Below are 26,344 nucleotides of genomic sequence, written 5' to 3'. Positions count from 1 at the left end.
GATGACTTTCCCAAAATCTACCCCTTTTCTTAGACCTCTCCAGTCCTTTTCCTTCACACTTCTTCTTTCCTCTTCAACCCTTCTGCCTGAAGCCACCGACTCCGAAAGCTCGCCAATCACAACAGTTTTGTATATGTGTGTTCTGCCGCTGCTTGGTGAGCAGATTTTTTATCTGTCCACTTAAATTATTTTATGAAAGCGAAAAATTGTTAGAGAAGAAAGTGAAAGAATGAAACTGTAGTCTCCAGAATATACAACAGACCAAGCTCCATCAATGACAGACTTCCTATCAGAGATTCATTAAGCAACCATCAGAAAAGGAGGAAGTCACATTACTTTTGGAAATAGGGCCAAATTGATCACGAAGAAAGTTCTCCACCACAGAGTCAGAAATATTTGTGGAGATCAACAAAATTGTCTCTCTCTTACGAAAAGCACACACCGCCTCCCCCCACCTCCCACCCTCCACACACACACACACACACACACACACACACACACACACACACACACACACGGAGAGAGAGAGAGAGAGACTGCATATCCACAACTGGCCATTAAAATTGCTACACCACGAAGATGACGTGCTACAGACGCGAAATTTAACCGACACGAAGAAGATACTGTGATATGCAAATGATTAGTTTTCAGAGCATTCACACAAGGTTGGCGCCAGTGGCGACACCTACAACGTGCTGACATGAGGAAAGTTTCCAACCGATTTCTCATACACAAACAGCAGTTGACCGGTGTTGCCTGGTGAAACGTTGTTGTGATGCCTTGTGTAAGGAGGAGAAAAGCGTACCGTCATGCTTCAGACTTTGATAAAGGTCGGATTGTAGCCTATCGCGATTGCAGTTTATCATATCGCGACATTGCTGCTCGCGTCGGTCGAGATACGATGACTGTTAGGAGAATATGGAATCGGTGGGTTCAGGAGGGTAATACGGAACACCGTGTTGGATCTCAATGGCCTCGTATCACCAGCAGTCGAGATGACAAGCATCTTATCTGCATGGCTGTAACCGATCGTGCAGTCACGTCTCAGTCCCTGAGTCAACAGATGGAAACGTTTGCGAGACAACAACCATCTGCACCAACAATTCGATGACATTTGCGGTAGCATGGACTATCAGCTCAGAGACCATGGCTGCAGTTACCCTTGACACTGCATCACGACGGGAGCGCCTGCGATGGTGTACTCGATGACGAACCTGGCTGCATGAATGGCAAAATGTCATTTTTTCATATGAATCCAGGATCTGTTTACAGCATCGTGATGGTCGCATCCGTGTTTGGTGACATCGCAGTGAATGCACATTGGAAGCCTGTATTCATCATCACCATACTGGCGTATCACCCGGCGTGATGGTATGGGGTGCCACTGGTTACACGTCCTGGTCACCTCTTGTTCGCATTGACTGCACTTTGAACAGTGGACATTACATTTCAGATGTGTTACGACCCGTGGCTCTACCCTACATTCGATCCCTGCGAAACCCTATATTTCAGGAGGATAATCCACGACCGCATGTTTCAGGTCCTGTATGGGCCCTTCTGGATAAAGAAAATGTTCGACTGCTGCCCTGGCCAGCACATTTTCCAGATCTCTCACCAATTGAAAACGTCTGTTCAATGGTGGCCGAGCAAATGGCTCGTCACAATATGCCAGTCACTACTCTTGATTAACTGTGGTATCGTGTTGAAGCTGCATGGGCAGCTGTACCTGTACACGCCATCCGAGCTCTGTTGGACTCAATGCTGAGGCGTATCAAGGCCGTTATTATGGCCAGAGGTGGTTGTTCTGGGTACTGATTTCTCAGCATCTATGCACCCAAATTTCGTGAAAATGTAATCACATGTCAGTTCTAGTATAATATATTTGTCCAATGAATACCCGTTTATCATTTGCATTTCTTCTTAGTGTAGCAATTTTAATGGCCAGTAGTGTATCTATATATCTGAAAATACTAAAACAAGCCATAAAGTTATCTTTTTAGAGTTTTTTTTGCAGTAATAAAACAAAACCTTTCTGGAAAGAATTGCAAATCAGTGTTATGATGTGGAATTTGCTGGGGACGAGTTCCAGTTTTAGAGTCTATCTTTGCATCAACAGCAAATAGCACATCATTTTTTAGTCTTAATTTTCTTATATTTTCCCAGACTTGCATATGGATATCGTAATAGCTGGCCCCACTTAATAATCAGTAGGATCCAGAGCATCTCTTGAGTTTTTCTGATTGAAATTTACGTAGCAAATTGTAGTCCTTTCTATATCTTTCAAACAAATATGGAATTGTTTGAAGGGAAGGGTCTGTTATTAAAACAAAGGCTGAAATGCTTGTGAGGACAGAGTGGCATTTAGTGAGACTGGCAGTTGCTAGTGAAGTTTTGAAGAATTCTGACAAGTGGAAGACCCATAGTGAACCGTCCACCCGTCCACATGGCTTCTACGAGGTCCCAACCCCCCCCCCCCTCCCCGCCACCCTCCCCCCTCTCACACACACCAACATCTGATCGCTTAGTATAGAAGGTATGAAGCAATGTGAGTGGCAGAAAGTGAACATGCGCTGTAGGCTAATGTGCAACTCTCACACTACACACTCCACCATTGCCGACCTCAAGGCATCAATCAGTCTGCGTTGCACTACAGCCATGTAAACATGGTTGCCATCATTAATAACTTCGTGACTGACGGTGTGGTGCGTGAATGGTGCTGAAAGTTTAAATGTGGCCAAAATGTCGTGGACCGTGAAGGGGGCTGAGAAACAAGTCTGTCATTACAGCCGACCTTGTTGAGCGAGTTGACAGAATGGTTAGAGAAAATCGTAGGTTCAGTATAACTGCTTTGTCTATGGAAATTCTGGAAGTTTCAAGATCTGTCGTACGCTCTGTCATTACTGAACATTTAGTCTACAAAAAACTTTGTGCTCGTCGGGTTCCAAAAATGTTGACAGACGCCCACAAAAATCACTGAATGACACTACTTTGAATTTCCCGGACCTATATCACGATGAAGGAGAGAACTTTTTGAAATCAATTGTTACTGGAGATGAAACTTGGATCCGATGCGACACACAGGAAACGAAACGACAGTCTCAACAGTGGGTGCATCCAAATTCACCAAACAAAACAAAAAAATTCAAACATTCAACAATAGAAAGGTTATGGCTACTGTGTTTTGGGACCAAAAAGGTGTGTTGCTTGTAGAGTTAATGCAGCCCAGAACCACTGTCAAGGCAGCTGCTTATTGTGAAACTTTATGACATTTGTGGAGAGCCATTCAAAACAGACGAAGAGGAATGCTTACATCAGGAATCGTGTCGATCCGTGACAACGCTCGTCCACACACTGCTGGCACAACCCGACAGCTACTCGAACAATGTCAGTGCGACATTTTTGATGATCCGCCGTACAACCCTGATCTGGCACCCGGCGGCTTTCACATGGCTTGGTGGGCAGCACTTTCTAACCAATGAAGATCTGCAAAACAATGTCAGTGCTCATTGGAAATTGTTGTTGTTGTTGTTGTTGTTGTTGTTGTTGTGGTCTTCAGTCCTGAGACTGGTTTGATGCAGCTCACCATGCTACTCTGTCCTGTGCAAGCTCCTTCATCTCCCAGTACCTACTGCAACCTACATTCTTCTGAATCTGCTTAGCGTATTCATCTCTTGGTCTCGCTCTACGATTTTTACCCTCCACGCTGCTCTCCAATACTAAATTGGTGATCCCTTGATACCTCAGAACATGTCCTACCAACCGGTCCCTTCTTCTAGTCAAGCTGTGCCACAAACTTCTCTTCTCCCCAATCCTATTCAATACCTCCTCATTAGTTACGTGATCTACCCACCTAATCTTCAACATTCTTCTGTAGCACCACATTTCAAAAGCTTCTATCCTCTTCTTGTCCAAACTATTTATTGTCCACGTTTCACTTCCATACATGGCTACACTCCATACAAATACTTTCAGAAACGACTTCCTGATACTTAAATCTATACTCGATGTTAACAAATTTCTCTTCTTCAGAAACGCTTTCCTTGCCATTGCTAGTCTACATTTTATATACTCTCTACTTCGACCATCATCAGTTATTTTGCTCCCCAAATAGCAAAACTGCTTTACTACTTTAAGTGTCTCATTTCCTAATCTAATTCCCTCAGCATCACCCGACTTAATTCGACTACATTCCATTATCCTCGTTTGGCTTTTGTTGATGTTCATCTTATACCCTCCTTTCAAGACACTGTCCATTCCGTTCAACTGCTCTTCCAAGTCCTTTGCTGTCTCTGACAGAATTAAAATGTCATCGGCGAACCTCAAAGTTTTTATTTTTATCCCTGGATTTTAATACCTACTCCGAATTTTTCTTTTGTTTCCTTCACTGCTTGCTCAATATACAGATTGAATAACATTGGGGAGAGGCTACAACCCTGTCTCACTCCCTTCCCAATCACTGCTCCCCTTTCGTGGCCCTCGACTCTTATAACTGCCATCTGGTTTCTGTACAAATTGTAAATAGGCTTTCGCTCCCTGTATTTTACCCCTGCCAGCTTTAGAATTTGAAAGAGAGTATTCCAGTCAACATTGTCAAAAGCATTTTTTAAGTCTACAAATGCTATAAACGTAGGTTTGCCTTTTCTTAATCTAGCTTCTAAGATAAGTCGTATGGTCAGTTTTGCCTCACGTGTTCCAATATTTCTACGGAATCCAAACTGATCTTCCCCGAGGTCGGCTTCTACCAGTTTTTCCATTCATCTGTAAATAATTCGTGTTAGTATTTTGCAGCTGTGACTTATTAAACTGATAGTTCGGTAATTTTCACATCTGTCAACACCTGCTTTCTTTGGGATTGGAATTATTATATTCTTCTTGAAGTCTGAGGGAATTTCGCCTGTCTCGTACATCTTGCTCACCAGATGGTAGAGTTTTGTCAGGACTGTCTCGCCAAGGCCGTCAGTAGTTCTAATGGAATGTTGTCTACACCTGGGGCCTTGTTTCGACTCAGGTCTTTCAGTGCTCTGTCAAACTCTTCATGCAGTATCGTATCTCCCATTTCATCTTCATCTACATCCTCTTCCATTTCCATAATATTGTCCTCAAGTACATCGCCCTTGTATAGACCCTCTTTATACTCCTTCCACCTCTCTGCTTTCCCCTCTTTGCTTAGAACTGGGTTTCCATGTGAGCTCTTGATATTCATACAAGTGGCTCCTTTTCTTCAAAGGTCTCTTTAATTTTCCTGTAGACTGTATCTATCTTACCCCTAGTGAGATAAGCCTCCACATCCTTGCATTTGTCCTCTAGCCATGCCTGCTTAGCCCTTTTGCACTTCCTGTCGATCTCATTTTTGAGACGTTTGTATTCCTTTTTGCCTGCTTCATTTACTGCATTTTTATATTTTCTCCTTTCATCAATTATTTCAATATTTCTTTTGTTACCCAAGGATTTCTACTAGCCCTCGTCTTTTTACCTACACGATCCTCTGCTACCTTCTCTACTTCATCCCTCAGAGCTACCCATTCGTCTTCTGCTGTATTTCTTTCCCCCATTCCTGTCAATTGTTCCCTCATGCTCTCCCTGAAACTCTGTACAACCTCTGATTTAGTCAGTTTATCCAGGTCCCATCTCCTTAAATTCCCACCTTTTTGCAATTTCTTCAGTTTTAATCTACAGTTCATAACCAATAGATTGTGGTCAGAGTCCCCATCTGCCCCTGGAAATGACCTACAATTTAAAACCTGGTTCCTAAATCTCTGTCTTACCATTGTATAATCTATCTGATACCTTGCAGCAATATTTTTTGAAGAGGGTATTGCAAAGCTTGTCCACAGGCATGATAAATGTCTCAATCTATTCGGTGATTATGTTGAAAAGTAACCAAGTGTACAAAACTTTTGGTAATAAAATAATTGTTTTCTATGAACTTGTCTTTTATTTATAGCCTGTCCGCCCCCGTAGCTGAGTGGTCAGCGTGACAGAATGTCAATCCTAAGGGCCCGGGTTCGATTCCCGGACGGGTCGGAGATTTTCTCCGTTCAAGGGCTGGGTGTCATGTCGTCCTCACCGTCACCATTTCGTCCGTATCGATGTGCGAGTTGCCAGAGTGGAGTCAAATCGAAAGACTTGCACCCGGCAAATGGCCTACCTGACAGGAGGCCCTAGTCACACGACGTTTATATATATATTTATAGCCTATCGGAGGTTGAAAAGAAAAAAATGGCCCTCGTACGTGAGACACTTGTTAATGTGACGTGCTGTGATTGAACCCTCAGTTGTGGAAGAAGAAATTGTAGCGGACTTCTGTAAACATTTGTGTGCAGTATATAGTAACGATGCAGTTAATTGGAGTACTATTCGGTGTCGGATGCTCGGGCTTCAGGTGATGCAGAAACTGAGCGCCGTGGTTGGCTGCTGTGTAGCCCAGACCTGGTGCCCTCCAATTTCCATCTGTTTTGTCCAGTTTATCGTACTCTACGTGGGACACACTTCGAAGAAGATGAGAGCGTAACTCGTGCAGCGAAAACGTGGCTACGAGCACAGGACGAGAGCTTCCGTTAACGGGATTTACGTGCTCGAAGCAGGGCTGGCGTAAGGCTGTAGAGTGTGCTGGACTCTCTGTAGAAAAATTGTGTGGAGGGGATTTTGCTAAATGGGGGCACACTGCAACAACAGTCCACGAAAGGATAAGGGACGAAAAAGGTCGTACGGGTGTACGGCCGGAAATGCGTTTCGAGGGAGGTAAACCTACTTTTGAAGGTCTTTGACTGTACACTGTGAGGTGACAGAAGTCGTGGGATACCTCCTAACATTGTGTGGGACCTCCTTTCGCCCGCCGTAGTGCAGCAACTCGACAGGACGAGGGCTCGACATATCGTCGAAAGTCCCCTGCAGAAACTTTTGGCCCTGGCGCCTCTGTAGCTGTCGGTAACTGCGAAAGTATTGCCAGTGCAGGATTATGTGCGCAAACTGTCCTCTCCGTTACGGGCCACAAATCTTTGACGGGATTCGTGTCGGACGATCCGGACGGCCAAATCGTCCTCGAGAATTGAAATGTTCTTCGGAGACGTGATGCCCACGAATGGCCGCAAATGCTCTCCCCGCACCATTGCGGAGCCACCACCGGCGTGCAAAGTGCCTCGTCGATAACTCGAATCTACAGCTTCGTGGGATCTGTACCGCACTCGATACCACTGGGTCTCACTAACGAAAATCGTATCTCGTCTGACGGGGCCACCGTTTTCCTGTCATCTAGGCTGCGACCTATACGGTCGTGAGCCCGGTAGCGGAACTGCAGGTGACGTCGGCAGAGGCACTCGTGTCGGTCGCCTGCTGCCCTGTCACAGTAACGCCAAATTTCACCGCCCGTCATAAAGGGTACGTCAGTTGTACGTCCCACTTTGATTTCTGCAGTTTTTCTCGCACTGTTGCTCGTCTGTTAGCACTGACAACTCTACACGAACACTGCCGCTATCAGCCGTTAAGTGAAGTCCGTAGGCTCTCGCGTTGTCTGTGGCGAGTGGTAATGCTCGAAATGTGCTATTCTCTGCACACGGTCGACACTGTGGATCTCGGAATATTGAATTCCCACTGTAGATCTCGGAATATTGAATTCCCTAACGATTTCCGAAATAGACTGTCCGTGCGTGTAGCTCCGACTACCGTTCTGTGTTCGAAGTCCATTTGTTCCCGTTGTGCAGCCATCTGTGTAAGAACCTTTTTCACGTGAATCACCTGAGTACAGATGACAGCTACACCAGTGTCTTTTATACCCCGTGTTCGTGATAGTATCGCCGTCGTTAGGCGTGCGTACTACTATCCTGTGAGTTTTGTCACCTCGGTGGATGCTTCAGTGGCTGCAAGCACACATAAGAATACACCAGACATGTGGGAATTTTCTGTCAGTACTCATGGTTTGGTGATACGTTGGCAGTGAACCACCAGCACCACCACCAGTTTAGCCAAATGTGTTGTCAGGGTAGATGTTTTCGAGAAGTGTCCACACGGCATTGCAGGAGTGAGCTGGAGCACTGTTGTGCGGTGACCACATTACTCTTTGTTCCGCTAAATGCTCATCTTCGGCTGGGGAGGCAGCGTCAGATACGCCTCCCCTGTGAGGTGTCGTTAAAGTGTGACCGATCCCACGATTCCGTCACCGAGAATCTGGAGCCGCACACCGGGGCCTAACCGCTTCCGTCGGCTTGCTGCCGGTGTACCGCTGAGACACGAGTACTGACAAGAATGTTCCCACTTGTCTAGTATACGTGCTTTCAGTCATTTGAAAAATACACCGTCAGAGACGTTCGAATGGGTGTATCTCCCTAAGAACACATTTCTGGCCACATGGCTCTCTACACCTAGTTACAAGAATTCTATACGTCCGGCAGACCTGGACGCCATTGGAAGAGCTACTGTGAAGTCTGTAGACTCCCGTCTTGAAATTTATCTACCGTATCGACAAATTTCAGCTATTTCATTGTTTAAAAAAATATTCTTTTACTAAAAGAGCACTATATGTCAAACAAAGATGCTTCTTCCCGTGCCGGATGCCTGCCCTCCTGTCTCTACCCAGTCGGATTGTGTATATTTCTTTTAGAAACTAAGGTCATGCTGCCTTCTTTAATTTTGGATTTGACAGTGCTGTATGTTTTTATATTTTATCTGTACAGGTTGTGCATAAAGTCTGGGAACACTTTCAATTATTTATTACACAAGAACTGAACATTGTATAGATGTCATACATATTGCATTTTGAACAGAAAAACTGATAGATTTTTTTACAACTGTTCGATATGCGAACCACGAGTGACCTTGCAGATGTCAATACGGTATTAGAAGTCTAGCCGTACCCATCCCAGTGTGGCATCGTCGACTGTGGTAGTCGCTTCCCGTATTCTCTCCCGGAGCTCTGCTACATCACTCGGTAGAGGCAGTACGTACACCAGATCTTCATATGTCCCCGCAGAAGAAAGCCACACGGAGTGAGGTGTGGTGATCAGGGAGGCCATTTCGTGAAACAGCTATCCCATTCTGTAGCATAGCCGATCCGTCGATGCAGCAGCTTCTGCACTAGCTCCAATTCGAATGGTTTCGTAGACAGCTTTTGTCGCAGGACTTTCCACACTGCCATTGGAGCCATTTGGGGTTCACGGGCCTGCACGGCGCACCTATTTCTTTGGACTCCTTACGAATGTCTCTCGTGTGCACTCCACATTCACTTCACTCATACTGGGACATCCGCTTCTCTTTTCCGGGCACAAGCAACCCGTCGTAATAAATTTGTTGTGCCAGTGGTAAATGGCCTTCCGTGTGGCTTCTTACCGTACTCGGTTCTAAACATCCGTCGAACAGCTGTAGCGCCCTCGTTTTTGTCGAACTCTCGACACACGGAAAGCTCGCTCCACACCTGAACTCGCCACGTTTGCGACTATCGGCAAATTGTCAAACTATGCTGTGGCAATATACATGGGGGAGGGAAGGGCTCTCAGGGTTTCTCTTCAAAATGTCGTATGTATGATATCTGTACGATGTTTGGTTCTTGGAAAATGTTCCCAGACTTTATGTACACCCTGTATTTATCTTTCTGCTGATGTATGCCCCCTCCCTGCTCTCCCATCACCCCTTTCCCATACACCCTCAAAAGAATTGTGTGATTTGTTGATGATATATTTTGTTTGTGTAGGCTTTTATTCATTTCCTTTCAGTTTTCCTAACAGCTGTTAGGCTCTGTTTATCTTTACATTTTTCTAATATTATTTTGTTATTAATCTGTCTTATTTATTTTCCTTACATTCTTGTAATTCCAATGTAACTATTCCATCGGGTGGCATATATTGATCACAGTTAGGTCACGTAACGATGACTTGCCACCGGTCGAGCACGACTGTCGAGAATATACAGTGTGGTGCTGTACTTTGTGTGAAGATACTTTGGTATGACGACTCATTTGTAATTTTTATTTTTAAACACCTTCTAATATTTTTACTGATAATGTTTACTATACATTATGCTTGTGTTTCTCGAATGTTGTATTTCATTTGGCAGATGTTCTGTGGATGGGCTAAATGTCAGATGCGGCAAAAATTATTTTTAACAACGAGGAATCTATTCTTCTTAAGCGACCCATTACAGCAGTGTATAAGGAGTGCTCACAATCTTCATAGCCGATGTTTCACCCACATCGGAGCATGCTGGTCCACAAAGTTCATTAATATATTTAAAAAAATAGGTACATAAACAGATTTTTAAATTTTTTTTTAAAACAAGGCTTCATTTTCTGTTTTGAGATTCCTCGAGGCTCTGTAACATTTTGATTTTCTTCTTTATAACAAATCCTACGGCTGTAATTGATCCCTGTTCCATCCCTCTGTCGTAAAACACTAAACCACGTGAGCCGATTTTAATTCTACTCGAGTTTTTTCCATTGCACTTTTGATAACCGTATTTTGCCCCATTAGATCTCACGTAGAGCCTGTTTCAACTATACTAGACTATGAAGGTAATCCCAAAAGTAAGATCTCCTATTTTTTATAAGTACATAGACCTATTTAGTTCTACAATCGTTTACATCAGTTTACAGCTTGAATATTTAGCTATTTTTCGACACAATCACCATTTCTGTCGATGCATTTTTGTAGACGCTGTGGCAGTTTTTGTATGCCCGTGTCATACAAGCTCGCCGCCATGCTGTTCAGAAAGTTATGAACCTCTTCTTTCACCTCGTCATCCCAGCTGAATCGCTTTCCGGCCATATTTTCTTTTAACCTAGGAAACAGATGATAGTCACTAGGCGCCAAGTCAGGACTATAGGGTGAGTGGGCGATTATGTTCCACTGAAACTGTTGCAGGAGAGCAACGGTTTGCCGAGTGAGTGTTGCCACGGAGAATGTGTACGTCCTTGCTCAACATTCCTCTTCTCCGGTTCTGAATTGCCCGTTTGAGTTTTTTCAAAGTCTCACAGTAGCTGTCAGCGTTAATTGTGGTCCCAGCAATTCAGCTCCGACGACGAGGTGAAAGAATAGGTTCATAACCTTCTGATCGGCACGGTGGCGAGCTGGTATGACACGGGCATTCAAAAACTGCCACGAGGTCTACAAAAATGCGTCGACAGAAATGGTGATTATATCGAAAAATAGCTAAATGTTCGAGCTGTAAACGGATGTAAACGATTGTAAAAATAAACAGGTCTATGTACTTATAAAAAAATAGGAGACCTTACTTTTGGGATTACCCTCGTATATTTTGACCCTACAGTTTACTGTCCCTGAATATCACATATTGTCTACTACGAAATGTTAATTCCAAAGAGTACACATGGCCTGTTACCTTCGTGGTGCACTGTGTGACGGCTGCTGTTTGGTTACAGACGAAACAGCCCGAGGTGATCGAGCTGCCGAGTGAAGATGACAGTGGGGAAGAGGTGAGTACTGCTACAGCAAAGTTGTACTGTTCTGTAGAAATAAGGCTGAGGGGGAAGAATCTGATGTAGAAGGTTACAGTGGCTCCTACAACGGGAAAGAACTGACGCTACATGTGCTTGATGCCGGTTTTGAACTAGAACTTAAAACTGTACCGGAACGAGTGACAGTGTTTTATACAGGTTGACGTACGTGGGAATAGAGTTATCGATTCGTCCTAACCTTTTTTTTTTTTTACATTTTATATGTCACAGTCAAATAAGCATTTTGCAAATATGTATTCAGTTTGATGTGCCAGTGGTCATCTTCAGATAGAGAAAGGGAAGGGGACGAGACAGAGAGAGAAGGTGGACGGAGTTCATTCTGCCTGTGAAAACTCTACTTCTATCTTTGGTATGATTTTATTTACGAGGGCGGTTCAGAAAGTAACCTCCGAATGGTCACAGTGCGGGTTGTGGGGGGAGTAGCGACGCCATCTGTGCGTTCACGCACTCAACAGGTCAGTCGGCATCAAGCCGTGGTCGAGTGAACGTCGTACCTGCGCTAGTTTAGTTTTTGTGGCAGTTTGAAATGTGTGCTGCAATAGAAAACCTCACCAAATGTGAAGTGCGTGCTGTCATAAGGTTTTTTACAGCCAAAGGATATTCTGCAGCAGCTATTCATGCTGAGCTTTGTGCCGTGTACGGACCAAGAGTTATGAGTGAAGGAGTTGTCCGTGAATGGGTACGTTTATTTAAAAGTGGACGAGAAAACGTTCATGATGAAGAGAGGAGTGGTAGACCACCATTGGTGACTGAGAAACTCGTTCAGACAGTTGATGCAAAAGTTCGTGAAAATCGACGTTTCTCAATGTCGGAGTTGTCTACTGGTTTTCCACAGATTTCTAAGACTCTCTTGTACGAGATAGTGACAGCAAGATTGGGTTACCGTAAGTTCTGTGCACGATGGGTGCCCAAAATTCTTACCGACCACCACAAAACTCAAAGAATGGCCTCTGCATTAGACTTTCTGTCACGTTATGAGGCCGAAGGAGAACCATTGTTAAACAGAATCGTGACCGGTGACGAAACCTGGATTAAGTACGTGAACCCTGAGACAAAAGAACAATCAAAGATGTGGGCACATTCAAATTCGCCTACCAAACCAAGAAAAGCCTCGCAAGATTTTTCTGCCAGAAAACTGATGGCAACGGTGTTTTGGGATGCCAAAGGGGTGTTGTTGGTTGAATTCATGGAACATGGTATGACCATTAATCAAGACGTGTACTGTGAAACAATAAAAAAGTTACGACGGGCTATACAGAACAAACGCCGTGGTATGCTGACTTCCGGTATCGTTTTTTTGCACGATAACGCCCGTCCTCACTCTGCTCGCAGAACAACGGCCCTTCTTGAGTCCTTCAAGTGGGACGTTATCAACCATCCACCTTACAGCCCAGACCTGGCGCCAAGTGATTATCACCTCTTCATGCATTTGAAGAAATGGCTCGGGTCACAGCAGTTTGATGACGACGAAGAGCTCAAAGGTGCGGTCACAGGCTGGCTCCAGGCACAAGCGGGTGATTTTTATGCAGAAGGAATTTCAAAGCTTGTGAAGAGATATGATAAGTGCCTCAATCACTATGGAGACTATGTAGAAAAATAGTGCAAAGATGTAGTTGTAAGATGTATATATTAAAATATTTTTATTTAACTTGGTGTATTTTTTTAAATCAACCAGAGGTTACTTTCTGAACGGCCCTCGTATTTATTATTACTATTATTATTATTAGGTAGATTGTTATTTTCAGAGTTTATGGATTTTGTGACAATTCTTTGTCTCCTCTTTTTGTATATTTACAGTGCGTAGAAGATCCCCGGTAGTCAAACCGGATTACGGCATTGAGAAAAACAAATATAAAAAATTAATGTTTTGTACAAGGGATGCCCTGCAGCTCGAAAATGCATCACATTACTAAAACCCGACACGAGTCTGTAAGGGATACGCAGTATCCGATCGAGAGTACGTGAACACCTATTAGTGGACACCAATACGGGTGTGTCGCCCAGTGTGGAGTGTGTCGAACCTCTACCTTTTGACGGCTCAGACTGTGCCGGGGCACTTTCGGTAAACTGTGTGCGTGTCTGTGGAGGAGATAGCCCGGTCGTCCTCGAGAGGAGGTAGTGACGTCGGATGTCGGGTCGGAGCGAAGTCGGCATTCCGACTCGTCCCGGAAGTGTTCCGCCGGGCACTTGTCGGGACTCTGGGCGGGCCAGTCTATTTTGGGAATGTTACTGTCCACGAACTGTCATCTCACAGGTGCCGCTTTATGACAGTGCACTGTTATGCCGATACGGGCAGTTGTTGCTTCCGAACTGTTCCTCTACTGCAGGGGTGGGCAGGAATCCTGCACGTGTGCGGTGCACTTGCACGCGTGCAGTTAACAGGTGTTCTGCGTGCACACAGGGGCAAGCTGGCCACCCACTTCTCTCCCCTGCCCACCGTACCGTCTCCGACTCCGTCCTCTGTAATGCGTTTGTTTCCTAGCTTGCTTTATTGAATGAAGGCATAAGGTTGGTAGGAGTGCTTGAAAGAAATCGTGCTATGAAAGAGTACCTATTACCTACGATACGTTTTATTTAATTATCACAGGTGGAGTTTTCAATACGTGTAATGTCTGGAACAAAATTTCTACATACAGACAAACGCAAACAGTTACGTAAATTTTCATCACTGATGTTTGCTTTTAACCGAGACTTATTAATTTTCATAACAGAAAAAAATCTCTCACAAACGTATGTCAAACCAAAATTAACATTATCTTCGCGGCTTCACGATGAAGGCGAGGAAACTCTTGCCGTGTAAAGTCTTGATAAGAGTCTATTAGACGTCTTGCCAAAAGGAACTTGTCTCTCAGACGAGAATTACACTGTAGATCTGCCTGAGAAATTCCTCTTTTATTGCACTAAGTACGGAAACATATTCTTTGCAATTCTGTTCTCGCACAGTAGACAGAGTAGGGAAATGCAGTGCGTTCCCTGACGAGGGCTGTCATTCCCGTAGCTCGAGCTTGCTGGTGAAAGCTTGCACCTTTTCAGCCATTTCACAAATTAGCTTATTTTCTACCTGCAAACTTGTCTTCAATGCATTCATGTGTCTGGTAATGTCCACTAAAAATGCAAGGCCGGCAACCCACTCTGGACCTTCTAACTTGAGATCGTACCTTCCTTTGTCCTTTAAAAACTGATTTATTGGTATTCTCAGCTCAAAAACTTTTTTGAGTACATTACCGAGGCTAAGCCAGCGGCCTTCACTGTGGTATTGCAAGTCACCGTACTCGTCCCCATTTTCATCTAAATATGTGTGAAACTATGTGTAATCCCGTGGGATCTCAAATAATTAACTGCTCGAATAACCACAAGCATGACGTCCCCCAGTTTTGGTTCTTTTACACAGAGTACTTCTTGGTGCAAAATGCAGAGGATTCTGCACAGTGACTCTTCTGTACGCTGAGGCTTTTCTCTTAGTAATCCAACACATCCCATTTGTTCCCCTTTCTGTGCAGGTGCTCCGTCTGTTGTCAAACGTTCCCAGTTTAAGCCAGTTGAATCGACAGCTTCTTCAACGGCTTTTAGGATGTCCGTGCTGGTGGTCGTGCTTTTTAAAGATATCGTATCTAAAAAATCCTCTGCTATATGCATAGCAGTGTCCACGCCGCGCACATAAATCACTAATTCTGCGGTGTCTATAAAATATATACAGACTCGTCAAGTGCGATGGAAAATGCGATAAACTCCTGCACTGTACTCTTCAACTGACGGCGAACATCACCTGGCGCGGCACTTACGAGTCTGCCGAGAAAGAGTGGTAGCTGGAAAATGATTTGTATTCAGTGGGAAAAGTATATCAGCAACATCATTGATGCACTCCTTTATAAACGCACCTTCAGCAAACGGTTTTCCAGCTCTCGCTAATTAAGCGCAATCTTATAACTTGCACGTACCGCTGGGCTATCGTTGTTGTCGTCCTGAAAAATTGGAAACAGTGCTCCATAAAATGTTAAATCAGTTAGACGAGAGACACGACGAAATACGACGTCCACTACGTAGTGGTCGCGCTTCGCATCGACGTCCGCAGCTTAGCCCGGTACTACCCGCAACCTACCGGCTGTCGCCACCGCCACGGTCGACAATTGCACGCGAGCAGCACACGTGCAGCGCTGTGCGCTCGTGAGCCTCGTGCAACGTTTGCCCGCCTCCGCTCTACTGTGCACAGTACACGACACCGTAAAATGTGTTCGTATCCTCCCACATTTAGTGTTTCCTCGAGCACCGAGCACGAGAAAGGGGTCACGTCCCGACCACGACGAACGCCACCGTACCGTAATCCACCTCCTCTGCACTTCACACGGTGGTAGGTAATGTTCTCCAGGCATTTGCCAAACCCAGTTCCTTCCGTCAGACCGGCACGGTGGTAGTGCAGGTCAGCACTCCGTGCCACTCGTTTCCGGTCGTCCACCGGCCGGTGGCGTCGCTCTCTGCGCAGCCGCCGCCTCCGCCAGTGCGTAGTGTCGACTATCGAAGTGCGTAGCTTACGGGGAGCTGCCCGACCGTTATACGCCGTCCTGTTCGACTTTCTGTGCGCGGTAGCACTTTGGAACTCGCGAGTGATTCCTTCTGCCAATTTTGTGCGATTTTATCTAATCGCTCTCCGGAATGTTCGACGGTTCCTTTCTGTCGGTACGTGAGGACTTCTCCGTCTCGGTTTAGCTGGGATCGTACCTTCGCGTTTTGACTCCACAGCCACACCGCCGACTGTCGATTCGGGCCCCTCTGGAAGCATTGAAATGTTTCCTACGGAATTGTTACGCCAGTGACGTTCGACGACTGCAGATTTGGATCTGTCGGGGTCACCCGACTGACTCGATCTGCCCGTACTCTTCTCTGCTGACAGTGAGACACTCCCTGTCTCCTTTCATTACAGTGGGTCCACCTCCAGTGACATACATCTGTCAGTTCGACATTACGTAGGGGAGTCCCGATACGTTCTATCAGATAGTGTCGTATACTGACCTAATACACTGTGTCTAATCTCGTCCTAACTGTACGTGGGCCCCTTTCGTCCGAGTGAGCTGACCCTTTTCTGTAACCCTCCTCGAACTGTGCTCACCCCTCCCAGACAGAGGGAAAATGTTGCATATTTTCAGTATTAGTAGTATAAAAATAAATGATAGAAGACATGAACTTTTACAAATAATGCATGGATGTAGCAGCCACGAATTGCAATCTACCTGTTCACTGCTGGCCGGTAAAATTCTGACATCACTTAGAATAGCAAAAAATTAAATTCTGCTTAGTGTGTGTGTGCAGTATACTCTGTGTCAGTCAGTGATCCTGTGCTGACGCGCTATGGCAGTCTGTAAATATTGCACTAAAATTCCGTGCCTACCTGTATTTATCTGCAGGAATTCTATCTGCCTTAGTGAGTGTCCACATGAGTAGTTTTTCATGTGATGTTCAGTCCATCACTTACTCCCAACCTGAAGTTTTAAGTTATGGTGTACAACTTTGATTTCGTGAACAGTAAGCTGATAATTCTGGAGGTACAGAAATACCTGTGTGAAATGTGTTAATGATATTTGTTACTCAGACCATAAAAGCAGGAATACAAAGACTGAGTAATGTAGAACTTACAGGGGACATTTGGCGGGTGGGGGGATGTCGGAATTGGAAGAAGGAAATAAAGTTTATAGTTTCAAAAAGTACGAGAATGCTTTAGTTTTTTACTTCACATTTGTGTATACGTGTGCAATTGAGCTCTCGTTCGTATTTTGATTAGGGCAAACATCTTAAATTTTACTCCTTAAAGCAGATTTGCCAAGCCACTGATCTCTGAGTGGAACAAAAATAGTATGCAAAGTGGTCGCTGACAAATTTTGTGCTCGTGTCGCCTCTAGTTCTGCGCACAGACATACTTGTCGTGAATACGTCAGTGTATCCTCGATATTGCATTCGTCAGTTCTGAGGTGCACAAAATGTAATTATAATGTCAACAAACTCGACACACCTCTGTAGTCTGGTTGGAGATCTTGCCAAATTCGTGATCCACAAAACACCTATCTGCTGATAATCTGTAGTTGAAAAACAGTTTATGATGCATCAACTCCTTTTTCTGGAAAGGCCTTATGATCTTCTGACATAGAGCAGATGCCTCACGGGGCAACAAGTACAAATGGAAGAGGTGTGCGGGTAGAACAGTTTGTGAGAGGTTTCAGTCGAGGCAATTTTGCATTAGTTCCTAAAGTGAGAGAAAAAATTCCCTTTCCTCAACTTACCGCCATTTCCTCTGCTGTTTTTGACTTTGACAACAATTAATTGGTAATAAACTTTGTTTGGAAATCGTCACATCAATGTATTTATATGAGTTGGCTGATTCAAATTGTGACAGCAGTCGTAAGATACCACATTTTTTTCATTTTCTAAATACACAGTTTTACATTTCTGAACATTCAAAGCACGTTGTCAATCTTTGGACTATTTTGAAATCTTTATCGAGATCCTATGAAATATTTGTGTATTTTTTTCAGACAGTACTTCAATATTTCGAGTATTTCACAATATTTTGACGATTTCAAATTTGAATAATACACAAAGTAACGAAACAAAGTTAAACACTTCACGCTAGGTACATTTATTCAAGTTTACTCACGAAATACTATGTTGGGCAAATGACAACCGTTTGCATCTACACAATACTTGAGGCATTTCATGCAGTTTTTGGAAACATATATCATAACTGCTGGAGGAATTCTGGAAATTTCATAATGAATTTGATCTTTTAACTGTTGCAACCTTCTCAGCTGGGCGGACTACACTCTCACCTTCAAATAACCTCATAAGGGAAAGTTTGGCACGGATAAATGGCGCGAGCGAAGCGGCCGTTTGACACGAGTGCCTTCGGAAATTATGCAGTTACCAAACATGTTACGGAGAATGGAAGTTTGTGGCCACATTCAGTATAAACAGGAATTGGATATCTCAGCTAACTCTCAGAATGATTGTGAAAAGCACACTGCACGTCCACAATAGATTCGCCATAGGGAAAAGAGCTTTCTACCGTGAACGCACAATGTTGCTCTGACCACTACAATGCGATTACTGGCCTGTGTGTGTGGGATGAAACGCGACACTCCGCACTACTAATAGACAGCACCACCGTCACTGTATCTTGTTTTTAGCGCGCGTTATTAAACTTAGAAATCGTCAAAACATTGTGAAACAATCTGTAGATAGCTGCACCATCTGCAACAGTCTCAGGTTAGTCTTAATATTGTCTGCAAGGTCATTAATATACAACGTTAATAGCTAGGGTCCCAACACACTTCCCTGCAGTGCACACGAAGTTACTTCTACTTTTGTCAATGGCTCTCCATCCGAGATAACATACTGTGTCCTTACTTCCAAGATACCCAGCGTCTAGTCACTAATTCAGTTCGATACACCGTGTAAATGTACTTTCATAATAAATGTTCATGTGATACTACATTGAGTGCATTTTGGAAGTCACAAAATATTGCATCTGCCTAACTGTCTTCATCCGTAGCTTGCACAGTGATGTTTTTGAACTGACAGAACTGAAGTTCTCTCCTCGCCCTCAGAACAAGTACAAGGTGCATTCGGGTTATAACACCTCTAATTCTTTCCTCATGTCTGGAAACAGATAGAACTATACAGTTCATTTTAAAATATGTAAGCGCTTGTTGTGAGTGTGTGGCAGAGATGGCAGTGCTGCACGGCACAGGCATCTTGAGCAATAGTGGTCAGAGTGAGCTCAATTTCTGTTACTAAAAATGAAGACTTTTTCATTAAAACGGCAGCGTGCAATCATTCATTTTCTCCGTTTGTACGGTGACACTGATCGAAATTTGCCACCAGTCGAGTGAGATGTAGTGACTATATCACGGACGTGTCTCACGTGTGTTCGCAGGTGCGGCAGTTAAAAAAGGCAGAACATTGTGCAACTACAGACCGAAACGATCTCCCCTGTCCCTCCGATGACACGATCGAGCGAGTCGAGAAAGTTATTTTTGCCGGCTCGCCGAACGAGTGTGGAACACGTCGCGTCAAACGTCAGCATTTCCGTGGGATCTGTGCACGCGATCCCGTACGGAGACTCGAAAATGTAAAAAGTATCTTCCAGGCGGCTCCCACAAATACCGACAGACAATCTCAAGCCCGCGTGTTCGGCACGTCGGTGTGCGTTGAGGTATCATTACGGCACGAGTTGGCCTCTCTTTTTGTCGACTGTGACAGTTTACGAGACACTGACGCTGTTTTTTGATCCTAAAAAGGAGTGGCAGTCAGCTCAGTAGAAGTGTGTGTACTTACTGCCACAAAAAAATTTTTGAGTAAGCACCGGTACTGATAAATTGATGATGACCACACATTCTGGGACAAGTGTGAATTCCGAAGGGCACTACGGTGACAGGTATGTCCTACTAAGATGTTTTGAAGAGTGAGTTCCTTCTGGCATGCCTTGTAAAACAGCCGGAAAATGCTGCTTGTGTGCTCATTCATTGAGATAACTCACCAGCGCTTCTGCCAAATGTGACACCACAATTTCTTTATGTCGACAACTTTTAAATGATTTCTCATTCTCTCTATTCACCCAGACTGGATCCTAGAAATTTTTGACCATTTTTGCAGTTGCAGATTCATAGCCATTCCACTGTTGTGTCAGCTAGTTTGAAAAAAAGAAAAATGGGGGTTTTATAAATTGAATGCATCTCTTACAGCGTTGAATGTACTTCGTACGGCACATAATGGTAGAACAGTAACAGTTTTTGTGTTTGACCCGAGAGTTATTTCTCTTGAAGTCTGGGCTGTCTCCTAAGGGTAGTCGTAAAGTTCTAATTTACGAGAAAAAGATCAAGCTACGACAGTGGAGATCGGTGACGGTGTCAGACCTTCACCATACCTTTACGCTTCAGTGAATTAAATTTTTATCGACGATGGATCACTCGGCAGAGACGTCGGTTGTAGAAGTCTGCGTTTCGGCAGTTCAGAAACTGTCCACCTTGTAAGTCACTCGGTAGTCGTTCTGAAAACGCTCTCGGTCCAAAGAAAGGGGAAGAATGTGTCGAGAGAAACTTTGACAGCTAAAAGAAACAGCAGCCGTGGCTGTCGAGTGCAGAACGAACTGCGGTGTCATCGTGGAGCAAACGACACCCCACTGCACAGTTACCTGCGACACTCTGTCTCGACGGCCTCTTTACTGTCTTACAGTACATTTATTCACTGCCTGTTTCGATTGTGGACCATCTACACGGTGGAAAAATATCTATTGTGACAACTTCAAATGGTATAGTTGCTGTTTAGTTGGGAAAGTATACACCATTGCTGATTTGAAAAAATAAGAAATTTGGTACAGCAGAGTCCCACTAATCCAAACCCTAACAAGAAAACATTAGGTTTAAACAGTGCATAACAATGAAAGAAAAGCTGTCGAACTTACTAAAATACAGTGGACATTTTATCCCTACTTTTTAGACGACAAAAACTCAGTCACTGTTTTTTGGCATAATGACGACAGTCCGTTATGCGACGCAGAGTCCCCGGTCCAGTCCTTCCACTCGACTCCGAACCAGAGGGCCACGATCAGTTCTGGGGAAAACGCTGCAAATCGTGAGCTCCATTGAAACTCTACGGGTGAGGCTGGTCTTCTCAACTTTCCCTGCCTTTCGCTGGAATGGCAGAGGAATAACCTCGGAGCCCAGATGACACGTGTTCCAACGTGTGCCACAGTCTGCACCTGGTTGAACCTCGTTCCCTCAGTGGCTGCCAGAACAGCCTCTACGTGCCGAACGAGGCCCCGAGACGTGCACACTGCTGCCCTTTGCTGACATTTCCCTAAAGGGTACCACCATTTGTCATACATTTCAACTGCCGTGAAAGGCATTAAGTACCAATTTCCTTATATTTTCAAGTCAGCAATGGCGTATACTTTCCTGGTTAAATAGCATGTATGAAATGTGAAATTGTCACAGTAAATATTTTTCCACTGTGTAGATGGTCCAGTGATCGAAACCAGTAATGAATAAATGTACTGTAAGGCAGCACAATGTGTGTCACACGTTTCTCCAAGTACAGGGTGTTTCAAAATGAACATACCAGTTTTAAGGCTTTGTAGCATTTATTATGTTCAACTTACAGTTGTAAATAATAAACCAAATGAAAGAGGAACTCAAACAGTTTTGTTTGTATACCTGCGCACAATGGAAAGAGTGTGGAATCATAAAGAGTGACTGAAAAATGTGTCGAACGAGTGTGAGTGTTTCGTGCTTAGCCCTAAGAAATATCCCCGTGGAAAGTTTATGGGTCGTTCTTTTTCAGTGAATCGACTGTAATTGATGTTTGTTATCTCGATGTGCTACAGTTATATCCTGTGCCTCAATGGGCAGAAGCTGAACGACACATCTTTATTTGGGAGCAAGATGGTGCACCACCTCAGTGGCATTACTCAGTACGCATCTGGTTAAAAGGCGTCGTCTCCGACTGGCGGATTGGGCACGAGGGGCCGATTGACGCAGCATTTTATGCGCGACCTTCACTTTCACCCAGGATCTGACGCAATTGCGTGTATGCGCCTCCGATACCAACTGCTGAACTGCTGTATCCGACTTTAGAAACAGTGTTATTGCAACAGTTACCTGACACATTGATCGAGGTTGCGGAACAACTCGCCTATCGACCTTATGTGTGATCGGTGTTCACACTGAATTACTGTAAGAAAAACTATTTGTGTTTCTGTTTCATTTGGTGTATTATTTGTAATTGTAAGGTGAGTGTAATACGTGCTACAAAGCTTTAAAACTCGTATATTCATTTTGAAACACCCTGTACATCAATACTGTTGACAGCTGCCTGAAAAAAACAAAACGTGTTACGAATTAGCTTTGTGTAAATTTATGAACTGGTGTTGTGTGGATATGTGCTTAGCCAGGATTTAGGTGTCATCGTAAAGATCTTGCAGAGCTCTGCTACGACCAAATTGGAGACAATAAAAATATTCAAAGGAACAAGGAATGTAAATCAAAATCGATATTAAATTGGAAATTATAAAATACTGAAAGACACTATCTCGCACAACTCGTAAATTTGCTCATAATTATAGGAAAGGCGAGCCAGAGGAAAGCTCGCTCCGGAAGGAAGCCGTAAAGCCTTAGAATTATAGTGGCGAGTGAATGCGGCTTCGAAAAGGGAATGAAAAAATGGTACAGAGTAAACCCGTAGCTGTTCGTCGGGCATAGAGTGGCGAGTGACGGTCCTGACTGTGATCCGTGTGTTCTGTAGCCATTGTGCTGCTCGGTGTAACTGTTGTACGAAAGAGATTGACGATTGCAGTAATGATGTTATGCTGACATTTCCACAAAAAATCTGTGCATAGACCCAAACTGCACAAACAGACTTTTTTCAATGTGTGGATCAGTCACAGAACCCGGACTGCGTGATCCAAATCTTATGCGAGATGTGAAAAACTGATCTACGACCGATCGTATCCACTGTCACCTCTGTCGAGGTACGCCGGTTTCCAAACGCCGGGGTTCCACTTCCCTTAGAATTCCCGGTTGTTCGTCATTCGGACTCGTTTCACTACGCTGGAAGTGACTGTGACACCTGACCACTGTGTCGTATGATGATGCTGTACACCTCCGGCAACTCACTGTAGGTTAATGCAATGTCTTTCCCCTTCAGATACTGAAAACTAATTGCCACGTGATACTCCACTTTACTGACGGACTGCAGGCACATACGGCTGAACAAAAAAAAAAGTAATTAACTAACTTTACTTGTAAAGGTTCTTTATGGCTATCGCTTGTTTCCTCTTATTCCTCTTCTGCATTCTCCCCCACCTTTCGATCTGAGACGGGTGTCTTCACCCTAGTCAGACTGCAGTGTAGGGAAAGTACAGTTGCACGTCTTTCTCAGTGCACACTCGCTTTCACGTATGCTCCGGAGGAGAACGTACGAGGAAGAGGGGCCCGTACCTACTGTCTGTCCGACGAAACCGCCGTGTTTAACTGTACCGTCGTTAGTATTTCGGCCGAGACAGTACTGCCTTGTCCTGCTGGCCTTTCATTTTCAGAAGACTGCTGTTCCAGTGACGGACTTCCAGAGAGCCGGGGCTGTCGACGGAGGGCGGCACGACGACGACGTGGTGGTGCTCTCCGACAAAGAGGTTTGAGCTACATTTACTGCACCACTTCTTTTGTTTGGTTCACACATGTTTTTAAAGAAAATGGAGGCTCTAGTATTTTGCTCCTCTCTCAGTGCTCGCAGACACACGTGTTCAGTAACTACAGTACTCTTCCGTGGCACATATCAGTCGTCGCAGTGAGACATTTTGCGAAAACAGACTAGAAATAGATATGTACCGAATGGGAGGTAGATTTTTCCTGTCTCAATGCAGTAGCAGCCCACTGTGTGTGTGTGTGTGTGTGTGTGTGTGTGTGTGTGTGTGTGTGTGTGTACCTTAAAAAAGTCAGTAGATTCTTAACACTGGAAGGAAAAGATAGATTGATGCTTACCGTAAAGATGACACGTTAAGTTGCAGACAGGCGCAACTAAAACACACTTACACTTAAGTGTTGGGCCACAGCCTTCCATCAGGAAAAGAAACACGTACACACATTCATTCACACAAGAAAGTACAGCTCACGCACATGTCAATGCCACCTCCGGTAGCTCGGACCCTCCGGGATGTATCTGAAAGCTAAGGTGTAAGTGTCTTTTAGTCGTGCCTGCCGACAACTTAATGTGTCATCTTCATGGCAAGTAGCAATCTATCTTTTCCTCACACTGTCGATACTCGAGCGTGGAGTTGCAGTTCTTTGGTAGGTACTCGTTGCTTTATTACCCCCATTAAAATAAAAAAGAGTACGATACACGTAGATCTACAGTGTGCTGGCCACCGTGAACTACACGGCAAAGGGTGTGTCCCATTGTACTAGTCATTAGGGTTTCTTCACATTCCGTTAACGTATGGAATGGGAATGTGGGAACAGTGATCATTTGAATGCCTCTGTGCCTGCAGTAATTATTCTAATCTTATCCTCACGATCCCTATGCGAGTGATACGTAGGGAGTTGAACTCGGGTCTTGGAACTTTGTTAATAGACTCTCTCGGGATGGTTTGTCTGTCTTCAAGAATCTACCAGTTCAGTTCCTTCATTGTCTGTGTTATACTCTCCCAGGGGCTAAACAGACCTGTGACCATTTGTTTTGCCCTTCTCCGTATACGTTCAATATCCCCTGTCAATCCTATCTGGTACGGATCCCACACGCTTGAGCAGTATTCTAGGATTGGTTGCACGAGTCAGTTGTAAGCAGTTTCTGTGTAGACTATCGCACTTTCCCGGTATCCTACTGTCGAACCAAAGTTTACAACCTGCTTTACCCACACCTGATCCTACACGATTATTCCATTTAGTATTCCTATAAAGTGTCACTCCCAGTTAATTGGCCGAGTTGACTGGTGACAGTTGTGACTTGTCGATACTGTAGTCGTGGGATACTGTGTGTGTGTGTGTGTTTTTTGTGAGGTTGTAAGGGGTCCGTAGGCCCTTACTATAAGTTTTGCGACAGCACAGGTCGACAGGACAAACAATCGATAGTGTGCGTCGGGTGGCGAGAGCGAGAGCGAGTGTTGAGACAGTAGAGTGTGGTACGCGCTGCGGGCCGAGCCGGGTGGAGGTGTGTTGCTGGAATGCAACACCGTACCGACAAAGGGAGTGGCCATCGCCGTGGTTTAACCCCTTTGTGTTAGAAATATTCGGGAAAGTGAAAAAGTATAATTACTAGTGTGATTCAGTGATATTTTTGTGCCGATATTTGTAATTACGCGTCTACCACGCTGGCATCATTTGGATTGCAGTGTTGGATTGCAGTGTTGGATTGTAGTGTTGGATTACAATGATTGAAATTGCGTATGACGATAAAGAATAATGAAAGGATCTGTGCTGAGATTAGCCGTTATTAATTCTGTACGACGAAGGCAGTGGCTGTCTCCTTACTTTGTGTTTTTGTGAGAATATAAGTCGTTGATTAATGAAGCTGTGTTGTTGTTCTTCCTGCCACCAGACGTTTCATTATTACAGCATTCGAGAAGGACAAAATGGAATGTAACAACTCCGTAGCAGTCCAATCCGATTGCCAGCCCCATTAGGTACACGGTCACATTAGTTATTATCTATTTGGGCTGCTATCAGATCCCGGTCGAGCGGGATAAGTCAGTAAAATAAACCGGAGTGTTGCAAGGTGCACTATTTCACATTCCTGGACATTTAAAGCAAGTTGCCAATGTTTGCACTACTTTGAAGTCATTCGAGATCCGACCGAATATTTCCCCAGTATTCTGCAGACAGTACTTCACCATCTGAGAAAAGTCTCAGCTTGCTATTAGTGTTGTTCGCAAGGCTATTAATATAACATATAAGCAGGAAGGAATCCAATATAAAACACGAGCAGGAAGTGACCCGACACATCACACTCGAAGTTACTTCAACATCTGTCGGTGACTCTCCGTCTGCGATAACGTGCCACTTCTTCCCTACCGAGAAATCCTCGGTCTAATCACAAATTCGGTTTGATACCCCAAACGTTTGTACTTTCAGTAATAAGCATTGATATCGTAACGACTCGAATACTCTTCGTGATCCGTGGCTCTGGAAGGGCACACCTGATTTCCTTCCCCATCTTTGAAACAATTGAAGCTCGTGCTATGTCTCCGGTGACCTCAATGTCGGTAGGATTTTAATTTCTAATTTTTATTCCTTCCTTCCCACTATTTGGAACTACAGTAGAGACTCGATAGTTCTAGTTTCCAATAATCCGAGCCTCCAATGCAATCAACACCAACGATCAGCTCGCTGCCCTGTTGCACGAACATCT

The 26,344-nt window shown here is 44.4% G+C and overlaps 1 protein-coding gene across 6 annotated transcripts in view; it reads left to right on the top strand.

Moving 5' to 3' along the window:
* Positions 1-26,344, top strand: part of LOC124553733 — a 161,204-nt gene that overhangs the window by 78,012 nt on the left and 56,848 nt on the right. For 4 of the 6 annotated variants that reach the window (XM_047127661.1, XM_047127660.1, XM_047127664.1 and 1 more), the window contains 2 exons: positions 11,366-11,419; positions 23,541-23,633. In XM_047127661.1, coding sequence (XP_046983617.1) covers positions 11,366-11,419; positions 23,541-23,633 — 147 coding nt within the window. The remainder of the gene's footprint in view (positions 1-11,365; positions 11,420-23,540; positions 23,634-26,344) is intronic. The other 2 variants (XM_047127662.1, XM_047127663.1) reach the window with 2 other exon arrangements.

Source organism: Schistocerca americana, chromosome 11 (assembly GCF_021461395.2).
Source record: "Schistocerca americana isolate TAMUIC-IGC-003095 chromosome 11, iqSchAmer2.1, whole genome shotgun sequence".
Taxonomy (NCBI): Eukaryota; Metazoa; Arthropoda; class Insecta; order Orthoptera; family Acrididae; genus Schistocerca; species Schistocerca americana.
The sequence above is the reverse complement of the archived record's forward strand: the minus strand, read 5'-3'. Positions and strand labels throughout refer to the sequence as shown.